The sequence below is a fragment of the Perognathus longimembris genome, chromosome 5 (genome assembly GCF_023159225.1).
Source record: "Perognathus longimembris pacificus isolate PPM17 chromosome 5, ASM2315922v1, whole genome shotgun sequence".
Taxonomy (NCBI): domain Eukaryota; kingdom Metazoa; phylum Chordata; class Mammalia; order Rodentia; family Heteromyidae; genus Perognathus; species Perognathus longimembris.
The window spans coordinates 18,469,139-18,496,341 of NC_063165.1; the positions used below are offsets into that span (position 1 = coordinate 18,469,139).

The following is a 27,203-nucleotide window of genomic DNA, read 5'->3' on the forward strand; positions in this document are numbered from 1 at the left end:
AAGAGTTAAAGAAAACTCACCAAAATTTTGCAGTATTTTTGAGCAGTGGAATTGTGGATGATTCTTATTTTTTGCTTTATTTTGCATATGATCCAATTATTTACGGAAATCAATGAATAATATTACATTTCCTACTAGTGAAAATGTGATGTAGCAAAGGAAAAAGAAGCTTAAGGAACATAGATTGAGCCTGGATAGACTGTGAAGAATGAAGACATAGTAGAAATAGGAAGACCAATTTTTTTTTTCCACTGACTGGGCTTTTGGCTTTGCATGAATCCATGATTACACGATCAATGTCTTTGAGCTTCAGTTAGCCAGCTGAAAGTAAAACAGAATTAATAACTTCAGGAAACAATAATAGTGGCACTAGAGGGCAAGGAGAATAAAATGATCACTTTATAAATGATGCTGGGTATCCAAAAAGCAAAATATATATCTCAACCAGTATTTCTCACTATATATGAAAATTTTGCTGTAGATGAAGCACAAATTGCAAATTCAAAGGTAAAACAATTCTTTTAGAAGCATAGAAAAACATCTTCAGATCCTAGATTAGGAGATAGTTCTTAAAGAAGACCGTAAGTCAATAACTCTAAAAGAAATAAAAAGATAATTTCTGCATTCAGAATATATATTCTCAGAGGCACAATTTAATGAGTTAAAATCAACTCATGAATTGGGAAGTATGCTTGAATATCAATACTTACAGACTGAAAATTACAAAGACAGAACAAAAGAAGAGCACTCAGGAAAAAGGATGTCAAAATGACCCCAAAAATCATGAGTCATTAATGAAATGCAAATGAGATCACAGTTTGATACTACTGAGTGCCCATCAAAAAGTTTAAACTAAAAATAGGTAACACCAATATCAATAAGGAAATAGATCCAATAAAACTAACATAAATAATTTCAAGGCATGTGCACTACTTTAGAAAATATCTGGCAATATTAACTTTATCTGATCATATGAATACCCTATTACCAAAGAGTTGCAATCCTAGTTGTTTATTCAAAAGGAATATATGCTTATAATGTCTATTTATCATCTCTCTATCTGTATGTTTATAGCATCATTACTCATACTAGCTCCAAACTATCTATCAGTTGTAGAATTTAAAACTATGTTTCAATGGAGTGTTATAATGGAATCCTACATAGCACTAGGAATGACAAAATTACAACTATAAGTTCAACATGGCTATATTACATAATCAGCATTAAATGAAAGAAGATGGAAACATAAAAGCATGTATAACATTATCACATACTATAATGTATACAAATAGACAACTGTTGTCTTCTAGTGTTAGGAGTCTACATAACACTTTAAGAGAAGAAATCACTAGAAGACAAAGTTATTGGTCCTAATATGTTGATTGTGTTCCAGGTTGTTTGTGTGTGTGTGTGTGTGTGTGTGTGTGTGTGTGTGTGTGTGTGTGTGTGTATGACAGTTCTAGGGCTTGAAATCAGGTATTGAGCACTGTCCTTGAGCTTCTTTTGCTCAAGGGTAGCACTCTATCACTTGACCCATAGCTTCACTTCCTATGTTTCAGGTTTTGATCTGTGTATTGGTTATGTGCATGTGTGTCACACTGAAAAAGTTAATTGAGCTTTTATTTATTTTAAATTCTTAGTTTGTATATCCATTATTGTTTAAGAAACTGATGCATATTTTTTAATTTACTTTTATTGTCAAGGTGATGTACAGAGGGTTTATAGTTACATAGTTAGGTAGGGAGTACATTTCTTGTCATACTTGTTACACCCTTCCTCATTTTTCTCTCACCTTCCCTGCCTCCCAGCCTGATAGTTGCACAGTTCCTTTCCAACATATGGTCTTATGAATATATCTATTGCATTGTTTCACCCTCTATTCTTTGTCTCACCCTTCTGATATTCCCTTTCCCTTCCCTAGTTCAGATAAACATATATACAATATCCAGCATACCAGAATTATATATAGTAACAACAGGGAATAAGCCATAAGAAATTCACATAGTACATTAAAGATAACAACAACAGTAAAATCCTCTTGTTTCTATATCTTGGAGTTCATTTTGTTTAGGCTTATCTTATATAATCATATGAACAGACCTGTTGAGCTATTGTGGTCCTCTGCTAGGACTATCCTAGACATTTTTATATTTATTTAGTAATCGTTTGGTTTTAGGGACATGGTGACCAAAACATGTAGAAATAAGAAAATGATGCATATGTTTTGAAATATAAAAAATGCTACTAAAGGAGAAAAGAAAATAAATCAACATTATTTTAGATGGGATGTATTTTAGTTGTTTATGAAATTTGTGTTTTCCTCTGCAGTTCTTTTTCCTCTATTTTTAATCCTTTTCTTAGTGGTTTCCCTGAAAGTAAAAAAGAAAAAAATCTGTCTCCTTCATTCTGATGTCATATTGAATTCCAGTAATATTAAAAAGCCTTTCCTTTGTATACCTATATATTTGTGGTATTGCTGTTAACCAAAATACATCTCAATATATTTATTGTTCTATTGCCACGCAAATGTGCCTTACATACATTAGAAACCTATGCATCTACATTAGAAATCATCTGTAACATTCTATAATTAATGCTTTTTGCAATTTTCTTTGAAATAAAATAGAAAAAAGTTAAAAGCACAAAGTACATACTGTCTTCTACATCTATCTGCATTAACAAATGCTTTTTATTTCTCTATGTAAATTCAAGTTACTGCTACTTTATATGAACTTGAAGAACTGTGTTTGTATTCCTTGTAGCAATGGATTGATTTAAGCTTTTGGCTAGGAATATCTTAATTTCTTACATATATTTGATTGATAGTTTTGTTGAATATAGAATTATTACTTGACATTCTCTTCTCTCATTGAATATGCCATCCCACTATCACCTGTCTTCTAAGGTTTCTGATAAAGAATTCAACTGTTAATTCTAATATGAAATTCTTGTACACGATGAGACATTTCTGTCTTTCAACAATCTCTGTTTTCAACCATTGCATTTTGACATCAAATACTGCCAATTCTATTCATGTATACTTAACTGATTTTATTATGAAACAGAAGTTTGCCACCAACAGTTTAGAACCAACAGTACTGTTCATTACAGTACTTTTCATTAAAGTCTCTTGAGTAGCAGTGTACACATTTATCTCTGTCTTCTCTCAATGATGTCTAAGTAGTAATTGTACACCTGGCCACATATGTTGCCTCCAAAAGAAGGTCAGTCTTTTTGACTTTCATCTATTATCTGAGTTGTTTTCTTATGGGATTAGGACAGCTTTTATCTGTCTTCTTGCTTGAATTTCAATTAGTGGTCCTCCAAAAAAATCTCTGGCATTCTTATAAAAGAATCAATTATTCTCCTGGAAATAAATCTAATGATGTCTTACTTAGTTTTTTTGAAGATTTATGATTTTCTTCAAGTTCTTCCTTACATCGATGACGAGTAAACCAAAAGCTATGGGGACCACTGAAATGATTGAGATAACTATGACAAAATAGAATCTACTTCATGTGCTAAAAAGGATAGAATGTATCACAGGAAGAAGGAGTTTTGAAATGAGAGGGGCAAAGGTGGTATATCTATTTATGGTCATCATTGACAATATTCTTGTCTTCATATTTTACTGTGAAGTTCAATGTAGTTCTATTCAGGTATGCTGCTTTTGAGTGATGGAATATGATAGCAAGGCGAGACTGTGAGTATACTGATTTGCACACATGTTACAAACAAACAGGTTTTGATGAATTTATTACTATGCTTTGGTCCTAGACACTGATTTATAGAGCTTGCAATTCTAGGATTGTGTTTTCTTTAAATCACTTCTGTTAGGGAAACAATCTGTGTGAATGGCCAGTATTTCCTTTCTTTCACAAAATTGCTACAACAAAACAAATGACCAAGCAATTAACTGAGAAAACATATGAAATGCATCAATTTTACTCCTTTTATGTTTAGTTTTGTAAAAATTTAACTGTTTCTAGACACCTGATTGGTCACATTTTCAACAAATTTAGTAAAAGCAATCTACAATAAAGAAAGAACCAATACTAAATCAGAGGAATAAATTGCAGTTTTATTGTGCTCCTTTAATAAATCCAGAATTCTCCCAGAGATAGATTTACTTACTAATTATCAAGCATAACTATTAACATCTTCTATAAACCAGAAGAGTTTTATGAAGCTTTAATAGACTTATGTCCTGGGAAATCATTTACTACTGCTTCTTGAGCCTCCCCAACTTCCTGTGGTCAGTAAAATGTTGTTACTCAGACTAGGACTAGTAAGCAGATTGTGGTCAGTGAACTCTGTTATAGGTTCATTAGAATGATTGCCTCTTACTGATTGCAATCAGTCATTACAAAAACTCCATCTCCACCATTTATCAAGTTGGTGTCAGTCTTTTTATGAGATTAATGTATTATTTAAAAATACATCTACTAAGGAGCCCTTATTAATCTATATATCCAGTCTTCCATCAGATTAATTGATCACCACATTAATAATGATGAAAATAAACTGAAGAATTTAAAGAGAGCAATGATAATGATGAACAGGATGAAAACAGATCTTACATGTAAACCCCAAAGAAATAGGGTTTATTTAGTTTAGAGATGAGAAACCCTTGGGAAATCTTGATCACTACTTTAAAATTTATGAAAGAATTTTATGAAGAGCACACCTGCTTCTATTGTTTATGTCTTTATAAAATGAGATGAAAAAACAAATTGTACTCTTTATAATTATTTTTTTTACTTGCATATGAAATGCTTAGGTACATATTAATGCAATCTCTTTCTCATCATCTAAATCACTCCCTGGCAATATGTAGGTTTTACATTAATTTTTTTCACATTCCATGGATACCATGTTGTACTTGAGCAATACTACTAAATGCTAAAGAATATAGGGAGAGCTGAAGATGGATCACTTATCATTGTGATAGATCAAAATAATGTCTTCAGGATATCACTTGACATATGTTTTTGAGAAGAATAAACAATAACATCATGGAAGACAAATTTTGTTTACTTTTTGAAACTTTACAATGTTGGACACCTTATCAATGAAACAACAACATGGGTGAATTCATCACACGTATTTCCTGAGCACATGAAAAGCAGTGTATTAGATGTTGCATTTGTGTATTTCATATTGTGTGGATAAGAAGGAGAGGAAACTGAGGAAAGGAGAATCTACTTATTCTTTTTAAAAATGGGCATATTAATTAAAAAGCAGGTAATGAAGTTGATTTATGTTGATGTCCTTTTCAACATGAAATACATTTGTGTAAATAAATAAAAGAACATTAATTTATAATTAGTTTAAAAGTAAAACAATGTTATACACCATACTCTCAACTTTTCTCTGGCACTTCCTAGGAACAGATGATAGTTGAAGTAGCAAAAGAATCGAATGTTATTATGATTAAGATTATTATGGTTAAGTTTTATGAAAATGGGTAAATCCTCTTGTGAACAGAGTTAACACTACACTATTTAATATTATAAATCAGCAATATATTTTCTGTTACAAAATAAATGTGACTGCAATTCACCATGCAAGAGGGAAGTTAGTCCTGCTGAAATATTCTTATATTTTCAATCATAACTCAGTTTTTAAAGTTAAAATATTATTTAGAATCCTTCACATTATGTCTTGCAGATCACTATTCTGTACCATCATTATTTCTTCTTCTACTTATGAATGAATGTAGGTGGTACCTGTAATTCCAGTGCTCCGCTTTGGGAGTTATACTTCTGGCATGATATGCTATTTCAGTATGACACAGAACTAGATCTCAGCTTGCCACACTCCATTTCTTTCTGACAGACCAGAAATTTGATTTTTTTTATAATGAAGTGTAAATCATAGAGCAGGATTGTCTATAAAAGACTCTAGGAGAGAGTAGGTGTGTAAGTGTTTATCAGTCATGCTGTAGGTTAAATCAGAACATCAGACTTAAAGACATCTTCTGAGATGAAGGGGACTTTAGCCGACCTGTACAGCCTCTATCTGTATTGAATATTCAGGGCAGGCAAAATTAGCAGTGGTGTATTTCACAGTTGGATCAATTTTCTTATGATGGTAGTCAAGTGGGCGGTCTAACTGACAGAGTCATGGCATAATAAATGTAATAAAATGTACCATCCTTCTGTGATTTTTCACAAGGCAAGAGACTATGATGGGAGAATATTTTCACTTCCTGCTTCCCCACATTTGAGCTTAATGACAGGTTGACATCATTGTAAGAACTCTACATGGATAACCTGAAAAGAAGAATGTAGGATTGTATAACTAAGCAGTCTTCTTTATTGAGTTTGAAAAGTTGCTCAGATCTTAACTGATGAAAGAAAGGTTTTGTTCTCAGGACCTAGAATTGATGCTTTCGGATTCTTATGAACTTTCTATATAAATCTTTATATTTTTTGATTTTTATTTAATATATCAGAAAGTAATGACATATAAAATGACTAAATGGGATGTACACCTACTTGCTGCTCTCATTCTACATCCACCCTCAACTCCAAAGTCTCCCCTACTCCAAGTGACTGTTAGTTACCAGGTTATAAGCATCTACCCCAAATCAGCACACATCTAAATACTCTCATCTCTGATCTATTACTTTTTCAAATGGAACCATTTATTCGTAAAAATAAATGTGACCTAATCATGGCTGGATGACAGCTATATAATTGTAAAGAGCCAGATAAAATAGTATTCAAAGAACATAATCTAGCATTATGTACAAAATATGATATACTTACATGAGAATGACGAATGATAATAAATATTCAGAAAGTTTTACATACATAAAATGAAACATTCAAATATTTAAGGACTAGCTACATAACTGGATTCTATATTTAATGCAGGCATTTAGCAATATCTATTGACATATTTGTTCATGTAACAATTACAAGGTGATTTGCAATTCCTAATAAGTTGAATAGTTGGAATTATATGCATTTTTTCTCTTGCCGTTTCATGTCTCACATTTGCCAATTATTGTTTTATTGTCAAGTTGTAAAAGTGCTTTTCTATCAGTAAAGATAGGCTATGTGTAATAGGTAATAATGAATCATTGAAATGAAAGAATCTTGTATCATATATTGGGCGGCTTATATTATTACTTGGTTGAATTCCAAGTCAATTGGCTTGGATGCTCTATCTATAGATTTATTTGACTTTTAAATAACAATTTGAGAAATTCTAATGTTGCTGATGAGGCTTATAATGGTGAGCTACAGAGAAAACCTATTTGTTTCTTTGTATTTGCTTGTTTGCACATCATTCTTTCTGGAGGATTAGTGCACAGACGGAATTGTAAACTCACAGGGGAATGGTTTAAATGGGATAATGCAGACATTAGAGAATGATTAACAGTAATTTCACAAAGGTGGAAGGTAAGCTGCTCATTTTTATGAAATGGAACAAATGTGTTTGGAATGATTAACAAAATACAATGTGAAAAAAATAGGAAAACATGGACACACAGTTCTGTTCAGCCAACAAACCATAGGATATATAAATGCAAATTCTCCACCAATTCAAAGACTTAACAGTATTGAAATTTCAGCTAGACTGCAGCAGACAATGAGCACAAAACATAAAAATCATAATGCTTAAATGATAGGCATCCCACTCCATTAAATGGTGGTTTCTTGAGGCTTTTAAAAAATAATATACACATCAGGAAAACACAGTATATAACAATTTTTTCAAGAAAGCATAAACCTTCTATAACCAAGAAGGCAGAAAAATCATTAAAATCCTAAAAGATTCCATGAAAGATCATCCATTCAGTCATTTATTTATTCTACACTTATTTAAACTTTACTCTATCTGGAGTAGGAATTGTCAGAAATCCAAAGGACTCTGGAAAAAATGTCCCACAGATGTTAGAAAAGGAAATGTGTATTCAAAATGTTGTTACTGCTCAGAGAACCTTGTTTCTCCATCACTTAGGCTAGGTTGGCACCAGTCTTAATGTCAATAGACCAGCTACCACAACTTTGTGAAGCAAATTCTAGTATCACCAGCCAAGCAGCTGTTTCTTTTTGTTTCCTTGACCTTATTCATAGGTAGAGGATCACTAAGCACTTCTTTAAAGTATTGCTTTTCCACTCCTTCCACTTACTAGCCAACATGCTTAACCTTGCTTCAGCATGACCTTTTTCTCAACTACATAAATCAGAAGGACTCAGTGAGGAGTGCTTTGAATCCTTGGTAACATGAGGGATATAAGCTCTTGGGTTAGGATTGTTTTGAAATCTTAAATCCTTGGTAATAAGATCAGGAGTGTGGATGGTAAGAGTTTCTGAAAAAAAAAACAGAAGCTCAATTCTCACATCAGACTTAACCAATTAGATTCTGCATCAAAAAAAACCCAAAAACAACAGAGTCCTGGAAGCACTATTTTAAGCTATTTAAAGACAAACACAAAACCAAAAATCTGGTACTTAAAGGAAGATGGGGTAACATTAAGGGGAAAAGGTAGAGAAATAGAGAGGAGAAGAGGGACACAATTCAGTAAGGAATCCAATGTATATCCTACAAAATTAAAAAGAGTGAAGGAACGAGTAGGTAGTGGAGGAATGGGTGAGCATATTGAGATGGGTGAGAAACTCCTTAAAGTTCAGTTTACAGGATTGCGGGCACAGGTGAGTTCAGGAGTCTACATTATAACATTTCCCTAGAGTCCTTGTGAACTCATCCTCCATTTTGGATTCACTTTGAATTTCCCCAGCACTCAGAGCTAACCGCCACCCATCAGTAAGCAGTGCCAGACACAAAAATTAGAAAGCTTCAGTAATGCTGTACTTTAGAAATGATGGAAACTCTATGCCAGAGAATTGAATGGAGGGGAAAACAAAGATTCTGTCTTGCCTAAATGCTACTCCGGCATTTCTGATCTCTTTTTTAATAGACCTCAATTTCATATTTCCATCTTTTTCTCTGCATTATTTAATCTAAACAAGACTACTCTTGAGTATGTGATCACTTCATTATCGTATTAGGATCCTCATAATCTTCCATCTTTTGGGTACTATCTGATGATCCTGATCTGCCTTCAACAAGAATCTTGTTAGGTTGGTTTAGCCAGAATCCTCCTTTTAAATCTCATGTTCTTTCATTCACTGACCCCCTCCAATTTTCTTGTTATACAATTCTACTTATCCTTTTTAGAGTTAAGCCTGTTTATATCCCTCATTGCAAAACCTCCTTGCAGGAGTTTCCTCACTTATCATTTCTAAACAAATTGTCATTGAATAATCTTTTATTTTTTTAAATTTATATATATATTATTATCAAACTGAAATACAGAGAGGTTACATTTTCATACATTAGGCATTGGATACATTTCTTTTTTTTAATATTTACTGTCCCCTTTATTTTTTTTGTGCATCAGTTAATTTTATTTTATATTTATTTTTTTCAAATTTTTATTATCAAACTGATGTACAGAGAGGTTACAGTTTCATACATTAGGCATTGGATACATTTCTTGTACTGTTTGTTACATCGTCCCTCATGAATAATCTTTTAAATTGTTGTTGTAAAGTTGATGTAGCAAAGTGTTACAGATAAATGAGTCAGATAGAGTACTTTTCCTTCTGAACAATGTTACACCTTCCCTTGCTCTCTCCCAGTTTTTCCAACTTGTTTTTTACTTAACAGTAGAAAAATAGTTTCATATAGTTGTCAGATATGATCCTAATGGTGAGGAAGACTGCAGAGTTCCCTGTATTCATCCAGCATGGATATAATGAACTTCTTTTAGTTGAAATCTTTTTCTCTGTTCTAATGAATAACACTTTTCCTGGTCATAATATAAAAGGATCCAATGGGTTTTAAAATTGTAACTGGTCTAAGACTCCATTCTCTATGAAGAATTTCAGAATCAATGCAACATAGAGAAACATGGGGTACTGATCATGAGATGCTTATCAGAGAAGTTATCTTGTAAAGCACTGTTAAGTCTGGCCTGTAACATAAGAGAATTGACTCTTGGATATTATTAATTTCTTACTAGAGAAGATAGATGTAAAGAAAACATTCTTCACACATATACAGGACCATTTATTTCCTCTAGAGTATGATTTAAGGAACAAGTTATAAAAGCCCCATGCCCCAACCCAACCAGCTGCCATCAAGACTAGTGTCCAAAATTCTTATTTTCTGAGGTAAGAGGTTGTCTTTGTCAGGGAAATCACTGAAGATATTTCTGGACACTTGAGACAGTAAGGGTGCAATTTGCTTTCATCTAAAATTAAGAAATGTAAAAGAATATAAGGAACATGTTTCATTCATTTTCAACTTGCTGTTGTTTACTTTGAGACCGTCTAGTAAAACTGTGGCCTAATGAAGGCTAATTCATATCTTTTTAAGTTTTAAGATCCTCATAAAAATTTGAGAATCTTATTAAGATGTCATTCTGATTCAGTAAGTTTGTGTTGCAACCAAAAGTTCTCTATTTCTAGCCAGTCCTACCTGATAATATACTGCAAATGCTGGTTTTAAACAAAACACCAGGATAAAAACAGTAAAACAGGCAGAAATGGTTACATAACACCCACACAGGGGTGAGATGAGAGACAGGTTGGGTAATTTGGAGTAGAAGAGGTGGAGAATTTTGACTTTATATCTTCCTTACATAAGGGCACTGTCAACCCTATTCCTCTATATGGCAAAGAGAAACTGGTCTCCTCCAGCAGTATTTTATTCCTCTAAGCATTTCAAACAAGTTATGTAAGGTGTACTTGGAATGCGAGCATAGAAAATATTTACTTCTTAGAGAATAAGAATCACCTTGTTGTGTTTGTATATAAAAATGCACTGGTGTTTGAAAGGATATGTCCTGGCCATCCCAGGGGACCATGCGGAGATAATCACAGACAGTAGAAGAAGGTTCATAAGGAGGTTTATTAGTGGGGCCATAGTTCCCATGGGAGAGGGAGCTACATGGCGTCGGCACCTTATCCAGGTGGCAGCTTCTCTCTCTGGGGGTAAAGGGGAAGTAGGTAGGTAGTGAGGAGGAGTGGCTCATTAGGTATGGGTGGATCTGGGGGCTAGTGGGAGGAGCTGAGGACCTGAGGCTAGGGAAATGCTGACAGTGTTGCTGGCTCAGGCCTGTAATCCTTGCTACTCTGAAGGCTGAAATCTGAGGATAGTAATTTGAAGTCAGTCCAGGGAAACAAGTCCATGAGACTGTTATCTCCAATTAACCAACAAAAAATTGAAAATGAAGATCAACTATATACAAAAGTAAGATTGAGACTTGAAAATATCTCATCACAGCAATACTTCATTCTGTTCTAATTATTGGTACCTTTTTGGCTGAATTTATTTTTTTGGATAAGCTGGACAATTATTCTCACTTTAAATTCCATGTAGACATATCCTAATTGTAATTAGAAGGAAAACTAGCTGCAATAATGACAGTAGATATGGGATATAGAAAATTACAGGTACAATGATAAGGTTGATTCTTGCTATATTTATTTCTGTTTTTTTTCTTGATTTATTTATTTATTTATTTATTTATTTATTTATTTATTTATTTTTGCCAGTCCTGGGCCTTGGACTCAGGGCCTGAGCACTGTCCCTGGCTTCTTTTTGCTCAAGGCTAGCACTCTGCCACTTGAGTCACAGCGCCACTTCTGGCCATTTTCTGTATATGTGGTGCTGGGGAATCGAACACAGGGCTTCAAGTATACAAGGCAAGCGCTCTTGCCACTAGACCACATCCCCAGCACCCTTGGTGTTTTATTTTTAATGAAAGATTAAAATTATAAGCATTGGCATTTGGAACAGCAACAAGAGAAAGAAATGGAAATTTCAGTCAAAGTCCATGCTTAAAAAAAAAAAGCTATTGGGGCTGGGGATATGGCCTAGGGGCAAGAGTGCTTGCCTCATATGCATGAGGCCCTGGGTTCAATTCCCCATCACCACATATACAGAAAACGGCCAGAAGTGGCACTATGGCTCAAGTGGTAGAGTGCTAGCCTTGAGCAAAAAGAAGCTAGGGACAGTGCTCAGGCCCTGAGTCCAAGCCCCAAGACTGGCCAAAAACAACAACAACAAAAAAAGCTCTTATCCTTTGCTTAAGTACAAAAATTACATTACCTGGGTCAGTTTATTTATCTATTTAAATAGATTAAAAGTATATGACCGGGGGCTGGGGATATGGCCTAGTGGCAAGAGAGCTTGCCTCGTATACATGAAGCCCTGGGTTCGATTCCCCAGCACCACATATACAGAAAATGGCCAGAAGTGGCACTGTGGCTCAAGTGGCAGAGTGCTAGCCTTGAGCAAAAGGAAGCCAGGGACAGTGCTCAGGCCCTGAGTCCAAGGCCCAGGACTTGCCAAAAAAAAAAAAAAAAAAAAAAAAAAAAAAAGTATATGACCCCCATACTATTAACTAGCTTTGAAAATAAAGCTGTGTTTCTGTTCCTACCATATAACAAGTTGCTGAACTTGCTTGATGGGTACAATATGAAGAAAAGATGTAAACTGCTTTTTCTACCCTGATCTTTGTCAGAGATAACAGAAATATCCATTCTTCAAGTGGCATAGGGAGTTCTAAAGCATTAACAATTTATTTAGCTTACATTTTAGAAAAGCTAGGAAGTATATATATTTAATACTAATCACCAAATCCAACTGTAATACAAAAACTCTATTTCAAGTTGATTGGTACAATTCCCACAGAATGGATGAAACAGTGCATGCTCCTGGAAAAGCTGGTGTGTAAGAAAATTGACAATAAAAAATCTCATCCAAAGGGGTTAAAGTAGGTATTTTCAGGGAAACACACTATTTGACAAGAAAGGTACTATCTTTTATGTGTAAATACTTTCTATTTTTTGAATTTGTCAGGATACACAATATAAGGCATTGGCTTTTGCAGGGGGAAAATGTGGTTTAAGAGCTGTTTCAGATGTTGATTTCAATGTTCCAGGAGTTACTTCATCATTCCTTATCACTTGTCCAGAAGAACTGCTTTTAAGAGATGAATTCAAACAAGACTCAGAGTGCTGGCCTGAGGCAAAGTGTCAAGAAGAAGAGTTTGTTTTTATGTAACCTGCAATACCTTCTCACTGTACCCTAGTTCTCTTTTCTTCCTCTAGCCCACTGTGTATGACTTGGCAGAGGGAGGAAAGGGGAATCTATTTATGTTCCTTTCTTGCAAAAATCTAAAAGGGAAGGAAAAGCTATTTTTGAATATATCCATACAGAAAAAATAACATTAGGAAAGCTAAATCTCTATCTTTCCTCCATGCCTCCATTCTCTGAAATCTTTAAAGTATCAAAAGTTATTTAAAAAGTAAAGAACAGCAAACTAAATAGTAAAATAGTTAAGAGTAAGCTGAAAGTCAGATGAAATTGCCATTTCATTCTATTTTCTTTTTGTTGTTTTAGAGCAACTAAGAAAAAGAATTGAAATTAGAATGCTTGAGAAGAAATAAATTTGTTCATTTCTAGTGGATATCTCTTGTGTGGGCTTGTCTCATTTTCCTTTCTTTGGGAAAATTTTTTTTCCTCCCTCCATCTGACTTTTGTGGAATATATAATCTAAGGCCCAGTTCTTTTTGACCACAGTGCTGCCATATATCCTTCATTAAATCTGTACTGGAACCCTATTGATAGGCTGATTTTGGGCTTTAGTAGATAGGGGTGAGAAGTGGTAGGATTGAATCTACAGATTCTAGATTACTGAAGACACTTATGTGGGATAATATCATTTTTTTCCCCTTAAGATAGCCTACTTCTTAAAACTTCTGGAGCCCTAATTGTTCCTTTCTCTCTTGACACTACAAGCTATTCAAGACCTTGATTGTGGTACCCTGGGTATTGTTATCTAAATTAGGAAAGGAAAGGGGAATATCAAAATGGTGAGCCAAAGAATAAAGTGTAAACCAATTCAACAGCTATACTCACAAGACATTATATAGGAAATTAACTGTACAACTAGGAGGGTGATTGGAAGGAGGGAAGGTGGGAGAAAAATGAGGGATGAGGTAACAAGATTGACAAGAAATGTCCATGTGTTATGTGTGTAACTGTAACACCTCTGTGCATCACCTTGACAATAAAATTCAAGTTTAAAAAAGCTGAAGCCAACATAATTCCCTTGCACAAGGCAGTACTGAGATTCAGGAAATATTACTTAGCAACTTCTGATTATTTGTGTTCTGAAAAGATAAGATTGTGAATTAATTGCTTATCTAAACTCATTCGGTAGCCCTACCCTTAATATGATCACTGGTCTAAAACAAATATAATAAAATAATATGAATTGACATAAGTTATGTGTACATTTTGTGCCAATAGTTTCCTGTCTTGATGACTTACTTTAAAGTCACTTTAGCCATGCCACAAAACCTTATGCTCATCCTCCCTTGAGCTTGAGACTTCTGTCTTCAGAAATCCTACTAATGTGCTATCAAGTTGCTGAGTTTATTCAGGGCAGTAGATCTTATAAACTTAGACTTGCTTGATCAACAGCTATTATTTTATCGTAAATGATATTTCAAAAGGCCAAAACTAAGCAACAAAGAGATCCTTCATTGGTTTCTGGACTAATCAGGCAAAATTAAACTCTACTGCTGACAAGTAAAAATTGTTAATTGTATTATAACTTATCATACCTGTTTCAGGCAATGCCAGAAATGGGCCATACATTTCTAGAAGACAGAAAATTTGCCATATTTGCAAATAATTTTAAATAACATAGAACATGAAGGCACTAAAAGGTTTACTATTCTGTGTTATCCTTTGTATTTGTTAATTACAAGTATGCATGATAACTGTCATGATTCATTCAGATTATGTGATTAGATTTAAGATAGCAATTTTGAGAGAATACAGACATTTGGTCTGTCTATAACACCAGTTGATCAAGTATATGTAAGGACACACACCTCAAGTTTTGCTTTAAGGATAAATTTTCCACTACATTCAGTATGCTTACTTGTAGATGTGTTTACTTGTAAGTGAAGGATATCATGCATCCTATGTTTCTTTGGAATTGGCTTACTCCTCTTAATATAATTTTTCTAAGTCTTTTCATTTCCTTATAAATGACACAATATTACTTTTTTCTGATGGATGAGTAGAATTCCATTGTGTATATATACCACATTTTCTCAATCCATTCATCCACTGAAGAACATTTGAGTTGGTTCCATATCTTGGCTATAGTAAACAACACTGCCATGAACATGGGTGTGTTGGTTACTATTGTGGGGCATTGTTTGTGATTTGTTGGATAAATTACAATGAATGGAATTGCTGTGTCATAGTGAAACTCTATGTTTAGTCTTTTGAGGAATCTCTGTACTGATTTCCATTTTGGTTGAACAAGTTTATATCCCCACTAATAGTGTAGTAATGTCCCATTTTGGCCACATCTTTGCCAGTATCTGTGATTGCCAGTTTTCTTTATAATGTCTATTGTAACTGGAGTGAGGTGGAATCTCAATGTTGTTATGATTTGTATTTTTTCTATGATCAGAGAGCTTGAACCTTTCTTTATGTGTTCATTGGTCATTCTTACTTCTTCCTCCAAGAAGTCAAATTATTATAGGTCTCTAGACATTTCATACATTGGCACCAAGGGAGGATATGCATAGGAGCGGATCAGAAACTCTCAGTAGCTATGTGCATATGACCATATAAAATGATATCTTATGAAATGATCTCCAAGGAAAGGAAGCAAGAGACTTTTCTTAGTTGCTGTTTTTGTTTCCTTTTATCTTGTTTGTTTATATTTGGGGGGTTAAAGGGACCACAGAAAAGGTGGATCAAAGGGAGAGCAAATGCAACAGTGGTACTCACTAGACACTATACAGAAAATATATTGTATGTTTTATTGTAGGAATGGGAGGGAAATACTGGGAGAGAGCAAGGGAAGGGAGAGTCATGGTTCAGAAAGAATTGTAGTCATTACCTGAGTCATGTAACCTTAGTCCCTCTGTATATCATCTCTGCAATAGCAATACAATTTTTAAAAAGATACACTTGTTAGGAAACTGTGTTGTCTTTATTGTGTCATGAAAAACAATTTGTAGAATTATATGAAATATAACTTTTGGTGAATAGTCAGCAGAATGAGCACAGCTAGCAAAATTAAACATTTGTTTTTGATTATCTAGTTTCTAAGATAGTACATATATTCTAGGTAATCAAAACACATCTACTGAGTGAATCACAGTGATTTCAGTAGTGTGGCTGTATAGTCTGATCATTCCAGGGATATGGCAATCACAGAAGACTAGAGTTAGACGATGTTGAGGAATATACTCACTACATGTTCAGCCAATGTGCACCTTATAACCAGGACCAATGCATAGCTAATTTGGCTGCTGCCTCTTCAATGGTTTGTTTTGTCTGTTTTCTTTTTTTGCCAGTCCTGGGCCTTGGACTTAGGGACTGAGCACCCTCCCTGGCCTCTTCCCGCTCAAGGCCAGCATTCCACCACCTGAGCCACAGCGCCCCCTCTGGCCATTTTCCATATATGTGGTGCTGGGGAATCCAACCGAGAGTCCCATGTGTAGGAGGCAAGCACTCTTGCTACTAGGCTATATCCCCAGCCCTGTTTTGTCTGTTTTGATTGGTACATGCACACATTCTTCATGTAGGTACATATTTGCATTATTGTTCCTGTTCATATTCATAGATAGCTATTTTTTAAAAATTTATTTGTTTAATATCAGTAATGTACAGAGGGGTTACAGTTTCTACATAAGGCTGTGAGTATATTTTTTATTAAACTTTTTACTTCCTCCCTCATTTTCTCCTACCTTCCCTCCTCCCAAACCCCCCTCACCAAGTGGTTTACAGCATGTTGTTTTGTAAGTATTGCTGTTGCGTTGGTTTGCCTGTTACCCTTTGTCTCTCCATTTTGATGTTCTTCTTCCTTTCCTTACTTCCCAAAAATGTATACACAATGCCCAGGGTACCAAAATAAGTTACAATGACTTCAGGGGTAAAACCATGGGGAAGAAAGAGAAAAGAAAATGGCATAATTTCACATGGTGTGTTGAACCTAACAACAATGATAAACCGCTTATTTCCATAACTTGGAGTTCATTTCGTTTAGCATCATCTTATGTGTTCATATGTACATAGCTATTCAGCTATTGTGATAATCTGCTTGGACTATCCTAGATATGTACTAATTATTACCAATGAGGGAAATGGTAGAGCCTATATTTCTTTGTGTTTGGCTCACTTCACTTAGTATGATCTTTTCCAAGTCTTCCATTTCCTTACGAATAGCACAATGTCATTCTTTCTGATAGACGCAGAGAATTTCATTGTGTATATGCACCACATTTTCTTGAGATGTGCTTGAAGCTTGCTTTTGAAAATTGTAATGAAAAAATTGTAATGTCATGCTCATCATCGTTAATTTCTCACCAATTCCTAACATTTCAAAGACAGACTGTTTTGGTCAAAATTATTGCATATTTCTAAAGCATATGAACCTGATCAGCCATTTTATACAGGCATGATATAGGCATTTGTATTTCTTCTAAGGAATTGTATTTCTTACCATCACTGATTACATTGGCCTAAGGCCAATCTACTCTGTGCCTTTAGACAGAATTAAATATTAGTTTTGGTTGAAACCCTGAACATAACTTATGATATCCTGGACAGTTTTAATTCAGTACTTAAAGCTAATCAATTGGAAAACAGCATTTCAGTATCTAATGTATGTAAAGTACCATATAAAATGGCCAAAGGGAGATACAAGAATTTCAATAATTATCACTTCCTTCTAAATATATGTAATCGCAGCTCTGGTCTGGTATACATTATTTATATATTTCTAGAGAAGTACCGTAACCTATTTGCCACATTTACTTATTCTAGGAAACCATCATGTAAGACTTTAAAATACTCCTTCACATGATATACACTCAAAATTTTATGTAATGATTATCAGTGTTATTGAAAAGGGAAGATGCTAAGGTAAAGCACATATAATAGTATAATATCACCCAATATATAAAAAGCATTGCAAAATTTTTACATGCACAGAATCTGTAGCACTAAGAGATCCGGAAAGACTTTAGAAATGAATAAAATTAGAATTGAATACTCAGATAGAGATAGAAATTGAGTAGTATGTTCAATGCCTCAAGCTGAGACCATGGAAGTTAAGCTAGACTACTTAAGTCAGGTGTCAATTGAGTGAATCCTGGGGATTCAGGAATTGTGGTCAACACAAAGAAAGAGTTTACATCTCCTGTCCCTGCCCATGAAAGAATATAGTAGTGACAAAATTTTGCTTACAACAATAATGTGATGAATTGCCTAAACCTGTGCTAATTATTCCCTATGAGGGAGACCATAGAGTCCATGTTTCTTTGGGTCTGGCTCACTTCACTTAGTATAATTTTTTCCAAGTTTTCCATTTCCTTACGAGTGGGGCAATGTCATTATTTCTGATAGAGGCATAAAATTCCATTGTGTATATGCACCACATTTTCCTGATCCATTCGTCTACTGAGGGGCATCTGGGTTGGTTCCAGATTCTAGCTATGACAATGTGCTGCGATGAACATTGTTGTGCTGGTGGCTTTAGTCACAGCAGAGGATCACAAGAGCCCAATAGCTATACCCTTATGAACACAGAAGATGATGCTAAGTGAAATAAACTCCATGTTATGGAAACAACTGTTATATTGCTGTTGTAACTATTTTCAACGTGCTATGTATAACTGTAGCTTCTATTGTTGATGATCCTCTTGTATCCCCTTCCTGTGGTGTACCTGCACTATCTCTGTATCTTATCTGAGTATATTAGAAACCGTGTATACTGGTATTTGAACTAGGAAACTGAAAGGGAATACCAAAGTCATGAGACACAGGGTAAAAAAGACAATCGACTACAAAAGAAATACTTGCAAAACTGTTTGGTGTAAATGAACTGAACACCTCATGGGGGTGAGGAAGGGAAAGGAGGAGTGGGGAGGGGGGAATGAGGGAGGAGGTAACAAACAGTACAGGAAATGTATCCAATGCCTGATGTATGAAACTGTAACCTCTCTGTACCTCAGTTTGACAATAAAAATTTAAAACAAAACAAAAGAAAACAAAAATCCCAATAATGTGATGAGGGGCTGGGGATTTAGCTCAGTGGAAGAGCACTTGCCTGGCAAGTGGAAGGCCTTGAGTTTGGTCCTCAGCTGTGGAAAAATAAAATCTATGAAATAACAATAATGTGACTAAAATACAACAGATGTTTAGGAGGTAAATTGTGAAAGGAGACATGAAGGGAAGAGGTGGAGAATGAGAATTGTGCTAAGTGAAGTCAGGGTTTATTCAAAGATGATATGAGTGTTATTAATATCTATTTGTTGAACATCGATATTTTTCTTCTTCTAGTCATTTCACTTGGGATGGATATATATGACATAGTTAAAATAGATATTCAAAATAACTTGCCTCTCAATTGAGAAATAACTTTTTTTTCTTTTGGGGCTGGGTCTCACTATAATATCTCTGGCTGTATGTGAACTCATAATCCTCCTACCTCAATCTCCAAAGTAATGGAATGAAAGGCATGCACCACTACGTCTTTCTTAATTTTTAAAAAATAAAGATTGATACAATACTTATTAAACATGTAAAGAATCATTTTTTATTTTTTCTTCCAAATTAATACTTTTTTCATTTATTTATGTCTAAACTGTACTTATCAGTGAAAGTGACACATTCAAGGTGTTACATGAGGTATTTCCTATTTTTAAATTACCTTAAAATTTACCATAGTTTAAAGAGTATCATACATTGAGTCTACTGATTAAAAGAAAGATGTAAAAACAATGACAGTAATGTAAAAATAAAACAATGTAATTTAGTTATACCTAAAATCATTATAAGCTATAGAAATGAAGGTATTAAGTTCTGTCTTCAGATCCATTTTATGTTACTAGACACAAACCAATGCCATCACTGAATTATAGGCATGAGAGCTATTATCTCCCAGGAGCACCTTGAGCGAGAGATATCTAATCTCAATAATGTGACTTTCTGTGTTAAATAAATCCCCATGTTCAGTACTTATTCTTTCTTTAGTAGAAAGTGTCTTTTCCTTCCTCTCATTCACCTCTTCTAATCTGAAAAAGAAAGAAACTCAAAGAAATTTGCATTTCACTAAGCAGAATTGATTTTGTTTCCTTCTACTTAGTATTCCTCATCAGATTGCTTTTGTGAGTGTGTTATATAATGGATAAATGCAGTCAAAGAATCAGTTTAATGTATAAACTACTTTTATTTATGTTGATTTCACTCTGTTTTTTATACTAAGTATATGTTTATTACAATAGCAATTAGCCTAATAAGCCTAGTGTGATGAACACACCTCTGAGACAGTATGTGGAAAAATGCTAAGTAAACAGTGAAGGAGGATTTTGAAGCTCCAAGAAGTCTTGCACCCTGCTTGCAGATGAGTTACACTAAAGAGAGAAGTATCTCACAAAAGCTTTACTTTTCTTTCATGACATCTCTGTTCTATATACTTGAAACTAGTCCTGTGCTAACAATTATGTATAGTTTGGCCTTTGCAGGAATGTTTCTGGACATATGTGCTTATTTTTACCATTAATTATGCATGTTCTTCCTTATAATCACATTAGATATGGTTATAGAGTTTTATATATATATATATATATATATTATATATATATATATATGGTTATAGAGATATAGAGTTATATTTGCGCAACCAAGAGCAAATAGAGAATAATTGGTTTTTTTGTAAACTTGTTTTAGGATGACATTTTTCTGATTTTATTCGAGTCCCAGCCCCACACAAACTCTTCAATGGGACAGAAATGAATTTTGATTAAAGAAAAAAAATAAAATTGTACATTCACAATAAGTGATGATAAAGTATGATTTCTATTTTACATGTTTATATACTACTATGAAAAGTCACTTAACTCATCACACAAAGTAATAATAATATAAGAAGGTAGATATTATTAGCTAAGATTCATGGCTGTTTTCGATGTAAGTTTTACATGAAAGGTAAATATCTTAATAGTTTACTTTAGAAATAAAATTAATCAGTTAAAATTTTATCTTCAAATATTCCCCAGAGTCAGAATTGGGGATCTAGAAATGATATCAATGTTATTCGCTCTAACTCTGTATTTGAATAAAAGAACTACAGAAATAATTAGCACTGGATTCTAATTAGCAATAAAGGCAAAGCTAGACTCATATTGCCAGTAAACTTTATAGTTTATATTATTTCCATGTAATCAGTATCAAAATATTATCCTCCTATGACACAAACTTTCCTAATAAAGCCAACATTACAAAATGTTAAACTTGTAATATGGATGAGCACTGACTGACCAGAAAGAACTGTTGCTTGATTCCCTGCTGCTCAATAGGGAAATGTCAACCCTGCTTGGCAACTGTTAATGAAAAATTCTCCATTGTTTCCTTAACTGGTCTTCTTTGATTAATAAGCCTAATAACCATGCTTCTCTTATTTACAGTGCCATGTTAATATGCCAGGTTTGAAGTGGGGTCAGCTCTGACCCCAGATGCCTGTTTGCCATAGAAGAGTCAGCTTGTCTCTTGATATTTTATTTATTTTTCTTACCTAATTGATGTGAGCTGCACCTGGCACTAAATTATTACTCCATGGTATTTGGACCCACAGGCTATTTCAGCTTATAAAGGTCATGTTTTATTTTAACTAGTTCCAGCTAATTCACTGACATCAGAAAATTAATTAGAGAGCAGATTCAACAAAAACTCTTTCGACACCATAAGCAAGCTACCAGTTAATACAGATGATAAAATGGAGAAAAAAAATCAGTCAGTTGTTTGCTGTTGTTTTTGAACAATTCACTCATTTATCAAGTCACCTTTCAATCATTAATTTAGTTGTGAGAAAATAATCATATAATATTTAAGACTAGCATTTAGAATTCCATTCGAATTTGGATTCTTGGATCAGAAACACTCATTAGTCAAACTCCTTCTTGTGAATGACCCCTAGAAGTTTTGATAGTCATCTGCTGATAATTTGATTTAAATCACATTTCCTCAATCTGTTGGTGCGTACCATATGCCACTTAGAATAGAATGAGGAAGTACATTTTGAAGAGACCTTAATGTATTTCTTCCAGCCTACCAAGTTTGAACATATCACAGGAGAAGGAACCCTTACTTATGTATTTGAACTTGTATCCAAGCCTTTCTTATGTGGCCCCAATACTTTTTAATTAAAGCCACATAAAGAACATAAAGTTGTAGAGATGAACTTGAATCTGATAATAGAAAGGGCCTAAAAATTGATGGTTGTTAAAAGGTTCTATGTAATAGGAAGGCGTGGGGGGAGGCAAAGAAAGGCAGATTTAATTGGAGAAATCAGGAAGCAACATTGATGAGAGAGATTAAGCAAATGAGAGTTGCCAGAGAAGTCACATATTTGGATGATTCACTCATTGAAATGAATAAAGCAAAGAAGCAAGGAGGCTGCCGTGTGCTATGGTAGGGGAGGCACATATGTGGTGGTTGTCAAATGTCAAACCTAATTAGAGAAGTTGTCCAAAACATCGCTAATGAGCTGGAAACAATGTGCAACTCACCTGCTTTGAGGCTTTTTTGCACAAATTCAAACTCAGGCCAGGTTGCCCAATAGGTCTTCTCAGAAACTACAAATACTGAAGTGAATCTTAGCCAAGGGGAGATGTGTTCACTGACTTTCTCCCAACTGTATCATGATATTATCCAGAATTGGGTTCATTTATATATTGCCTTGAATGATTTCTCCAGAAAACGTTAGGATTAGAAACCCCAAACAATAACAACAGCAACAACAAACAACCCAATCTTTTTAGAGTCCTCAGGATCAAGCAAGGCTGGGGGCCAGAAAGCACTGAGCAGGGAAGGGTGTGATGGAAATCTATGTTCCTCTGCCAAAGAAGTTAACTACACTGAGCCACCTAAGCCATCTGTATATGCAGAATGACCTTGGCAGAAGTAGAACACATTATTTGTTTCTATGGAAGAAGATTATTTATTTTTAAAGTCAGGTGACATAGCCTAGCTTAGGGGGGTCCTTGCTTCTCCTGCCAAGACCTCCCAGGCACTGATGAAATGCTGTAAACCTTAAGTTTTTGATCTAAGTTTGTCCTCCGTGAATGCTTTAAAATTAATAGACTGAAAGAGTCAGCAGACATCAACTCCCTCGGCCCTGCTTCCTTTTTACTTTTCTTCAGGCAATTGCAAGTACAAGGAGTAATGTTTTATAATCATTCTTTTGATTATGTCACTGTCTTTAAATGACTTTAGAAGAACCCTTAGTTTTGAATTCACATGATAACATAGTGTTCTTTCTTCCTTTGTCCAGCTTGCTCCTTGCTGTTCTTAGCTTGTGCTGCACTCTGCTCTCTCCTTACCTCTGCAGCAGGGATATACAAACTATTTGTCATCTTGCTCCACTTATTATTTTCCTCCTTTTAAATTTGCTACCTTCCTTACTTAAAAACAAACAAAATAAGATCCCATATACTTTTTTTCCATTAAACAGGGTCATTTATTTTATTCAATTTCTGTTTACTTTGTAGGGCTTTTCTACAACCATGAGTATTTATTTCCGACTCATTTGTTAATCCATATGCATTTATATTGGTTTTTTTTTAACCCATCAACAGTTTATAAGTTCCTTAAGAACTTCTCTGTTCTCTCTTTTCTCTGTACTTATGATAATATTAAGCTTATCATTGTCGGTTGATTATGGTTCTATTTACAGAGCAGTGAATATCACGCTTCTTTGATCTGCTTCACTCAAGATGGGGCAGATTGCATATTGCTTTGTTCAAAGATTAATCATTTCCATTTCCCATTTCTTGAAGTTTCTAGCTCAAGTCTTAACATGTTTTCTTTGAAATAGTAATAGCATATTACAGTGAATGGCTTCAAGAATGCCAGAGTCTCACTTTGGAAAGCCTAGAGAGTATAAAGAAAATAGTAAATCCTCAGCTCCTTTGATTTCCACATACTTAAGAGCTACATGACTCTACGTAGGCACAGAATGTTAGATTATTTATTACATACAATCAGTGGTTGGTATGCCTGGTATTTTTTTTCTGCTTATACTGTACTTTCTAGAAGAATCATTTCCCTAATGATTAGATTATATTGTCCAATATCTAGTATGGTGGCATGAACCTAGTATCTCTTAATGATTTGATAAAAATTAGAGCTCAAATCTTATTTTCTTTATTAAATGTTTCTGAAGGGGAAAAACCACACGTGACAGCATTTTCCACATAGGCCTCAGAGTTGAGTTGCAGCCATGTACTTGTTTGTATAAGAGCCAACATATGGGCAAAAAATGCCCTGGAAGCAGCGCCTTGTAAACCCCAAAGCCTGTGAATGTGAGAAGTTTAAACTTAAAACTGTGCTGTGGACTTGTGCAATGTCACTTCTTTTTTTTTAAGTTTGGTATTAACTTTATTCTAATTTCTCTATAACTTTAAGTACATAAAGGTTTATTTCCACAGGCCTCAGGAAATGGGTAGAAGTCACAGGACAATCTCTCTTCCCACCAAAAAAAAAAAAAAATGCATATTTTGGTAAGTGTGTTTGAGAGGGGAAAACTGAAATTTACACTTGCAATGCTGTGCAAGACTCTTACATAAACCAAGACCTAAACCAGCCTGCAATGGAGGTTTTTAGTACTCTGTTCAGGTCCCTGGACCAAAGCCCTAAACTACTGAGCATGATCGGCAGTCATGAGGACAGATGCCAGGCGCCTACCTACCAGGAAGGGAGGAATGTGATTCCTTGGAATGGCAAAATTTTTTTTTTTTTGGTCATTGTTCTTTTCTGCTGGTTCTGGGGCTTTAACTCAGGGCCAGGATGCTGTGCCAGAACTTCTTTTTGCTCAAGGCTAGCACTGAGCTAGAGTTCCACTTCCAGCTTTGTTAAGGGTACTTCACTGGAGATAAGAATCTCATGGACTTTTCTACCTGTGATCCTGAGATTTCAGCCTCCTGAGTAGCTAGTATTACAGGTGTGAACCACCCGCACCTAGCTTCCTTTTCCTTATTCTTTAAAATCACCTCTGTAGGAAGGTGCTGGGCAGGGATATCAGAGGAATGAAAGGGCACAAGACCCAGGGTGTTATGACTGCATCTGGGACCTAAGAACCCAGTATGTCATGGTTGATATGTTGGATCAGCTCTCCCTCCTCCCCCACCAGTCCCTACCAGTTCAGACTCTGATGACTGCCTTCCTCTCAGCACTGTTTGCGCAGATTAATCAGGGGGAGAGCATCACACATGCCCTGAAGCATGTATCCCATGATATGAAGACCCACAAGAACCTTGCCCTGAAAGCTCAGAGTGGCCCAGTACGCAGTGGTCCCAAACCATTCTCTGTAGCTAAACTCCAAAGCAACCCATCTTCTAAACCAGCCACAAAGAAGGAGCCAGCTCTACTTGAACTGGAAGGCAAGAAATGGAGAGTGGAGAATGTTTCCAACCTGGTAATTAATGACACAGAGCTGAAGCAGGTGGTTTACATATACAAGTGTGTCAACACGACATTAGAAATCAAGGGCAAGATTAACTCCATTACACTAGATAACTGTAAGAAACTAGGTCCTGGTATTTGATGACGTGGTGGGCATTGTGGAGATAATCAATAGTAGAGATGTCAAAGTTCAGGTAATGGGTAAAGTGCCAACCATTTCCATTAACAAAACAGATGGCTGCCATGCTTACCTGAGCAAGAATTCGCTGGATTGTGAGATAGTCAGTGCCAAATCTTCTGAGATGAATGTTCTCATTCCTACAGATGGCGGTGACTTTAATGAGTTCTCAGTCCCTGAGCAGTTTAAGACCTTATGGAATGGGCAAAAGTTGGTCACCACAGTGACAGAAATCGCTGGATAAGCCAAGTGCCAGTGGGTTCTTTGCCCTCTCCCTTCACACCATGGGATAAATCTGTATCAAGATGGTTCTTTTCTAGATTTCCTCTACCTTTCTGCTCTTAACTGCTTCTCTGCTCTGAGAAGCCCAGCTACCTGCCTACACTGAATATCCCTCAGGCTGAGATTTGGGGTGGGACAGCAGGGCAGTTGATCTTCTGCAGGAAGGTACAGCTTCTCCACATCGGCATGGCCATACCACCAGTCTGGTCTTAAGGGACTGCAAACCTGGACTGGGATGTTTCAGCGCTCAGCTTTTTAGGGGAAGGGTTATTCTACCAACTAACTATCCTTTTGGAAGAATAGCAGTCCCAGGAATTAATATCAAAATGTGCACACTCTTTTTCTCATAGTGAACATGGAAGTAGCAGAAGCTGATGTGATTTCAGATGGCTCCTCCAACCAGACTAACTTCAAGTTGACAAGTGAGGGGTTGGTTTCTGGGACCAAGAGCAAAGGCTTGGCCATCTAGCATTCCTTCCAAGCAAACTTTTTTTCCTAGCAGCATTCCAGCACTCTGCATTCCATTCCTCGAAGTCCATGTCACTTCTTTTTATAATGTCTCATGTTGACCCCAAACGACCTTTCCATGGACACTTACCCTCAAAGACTAAGATTACTCATGTAGTTGCTCTGCAATCACCCTGTCTATCATGATGTAAGCCCAGCTCTGAGATCATTGTACCAACTCAAAATACTTGGGAACCAACAATAACAACAATGAAAAGATAGACAAGTATATACAAGAGGCCAAAAATCTTCTGTTGTGCTGAAAATACTATGTTGTGCTCTTCAATATTTCCTCTCTACAACTTCCTCCAATCAATTCTCAGTAACAAAAATAACCAATAATTGAGAAGGAAACCGGGTGATGTTTGGCTTGGTAAAAATATTGTTCATTTGATTTCATTCCTTGAACCAAAAGCAAAACCCCCAAACAAAACCTGGCTTAATGAGGCCATGTAGGCGGGAGAAAGTTTAAGTAAGATAAAAAAGAGAGAAGACAAATTATTATGAGGTTTTGTTTATATTTTTAATTTGAACATTATGTAACACATTCTCCCACAGAATCAGGAAGATCTTGTTAAAAAATGCCCCACAGGCCTGCAGGGCCTGCCACTTCTGGCCGTTATACTCAGCCTTCTTAACAGACTCTCCCAAATGATTCTCATCGTCAATGGAATTTTAAGCGCTACTGACAAAATATTCACTAGCT

The 27,203-nt window shown here is 35.3% G+C and overlaps 1 protein-coding gene across 1 annotated transcript; it reads left to right on the forward strand.

Annotated features, from left to right (window-relative positions):
• The first annotated feature begins 8,603 nt into the window (after positions 1–8,603).
• On the forward strand, positions 8,604–26,194 carry LOC125351035 (adenylyl cyclase-associated protein 1-like). Its single transcript, XM_048345790.1, is given in 4 exon segments — positions 8,604–8,669; positions 16,265–16,390; positions 25,127–25,660; positions 25,662–26,194. Coding segments are annotated over 4 exon segments (1,017 nt in total). The 3' UTR covers positions 25,953–26,194.
• The last annotated feature ends 1,009 nt before the right edge of the window (positions 26,195–27,203 follow it).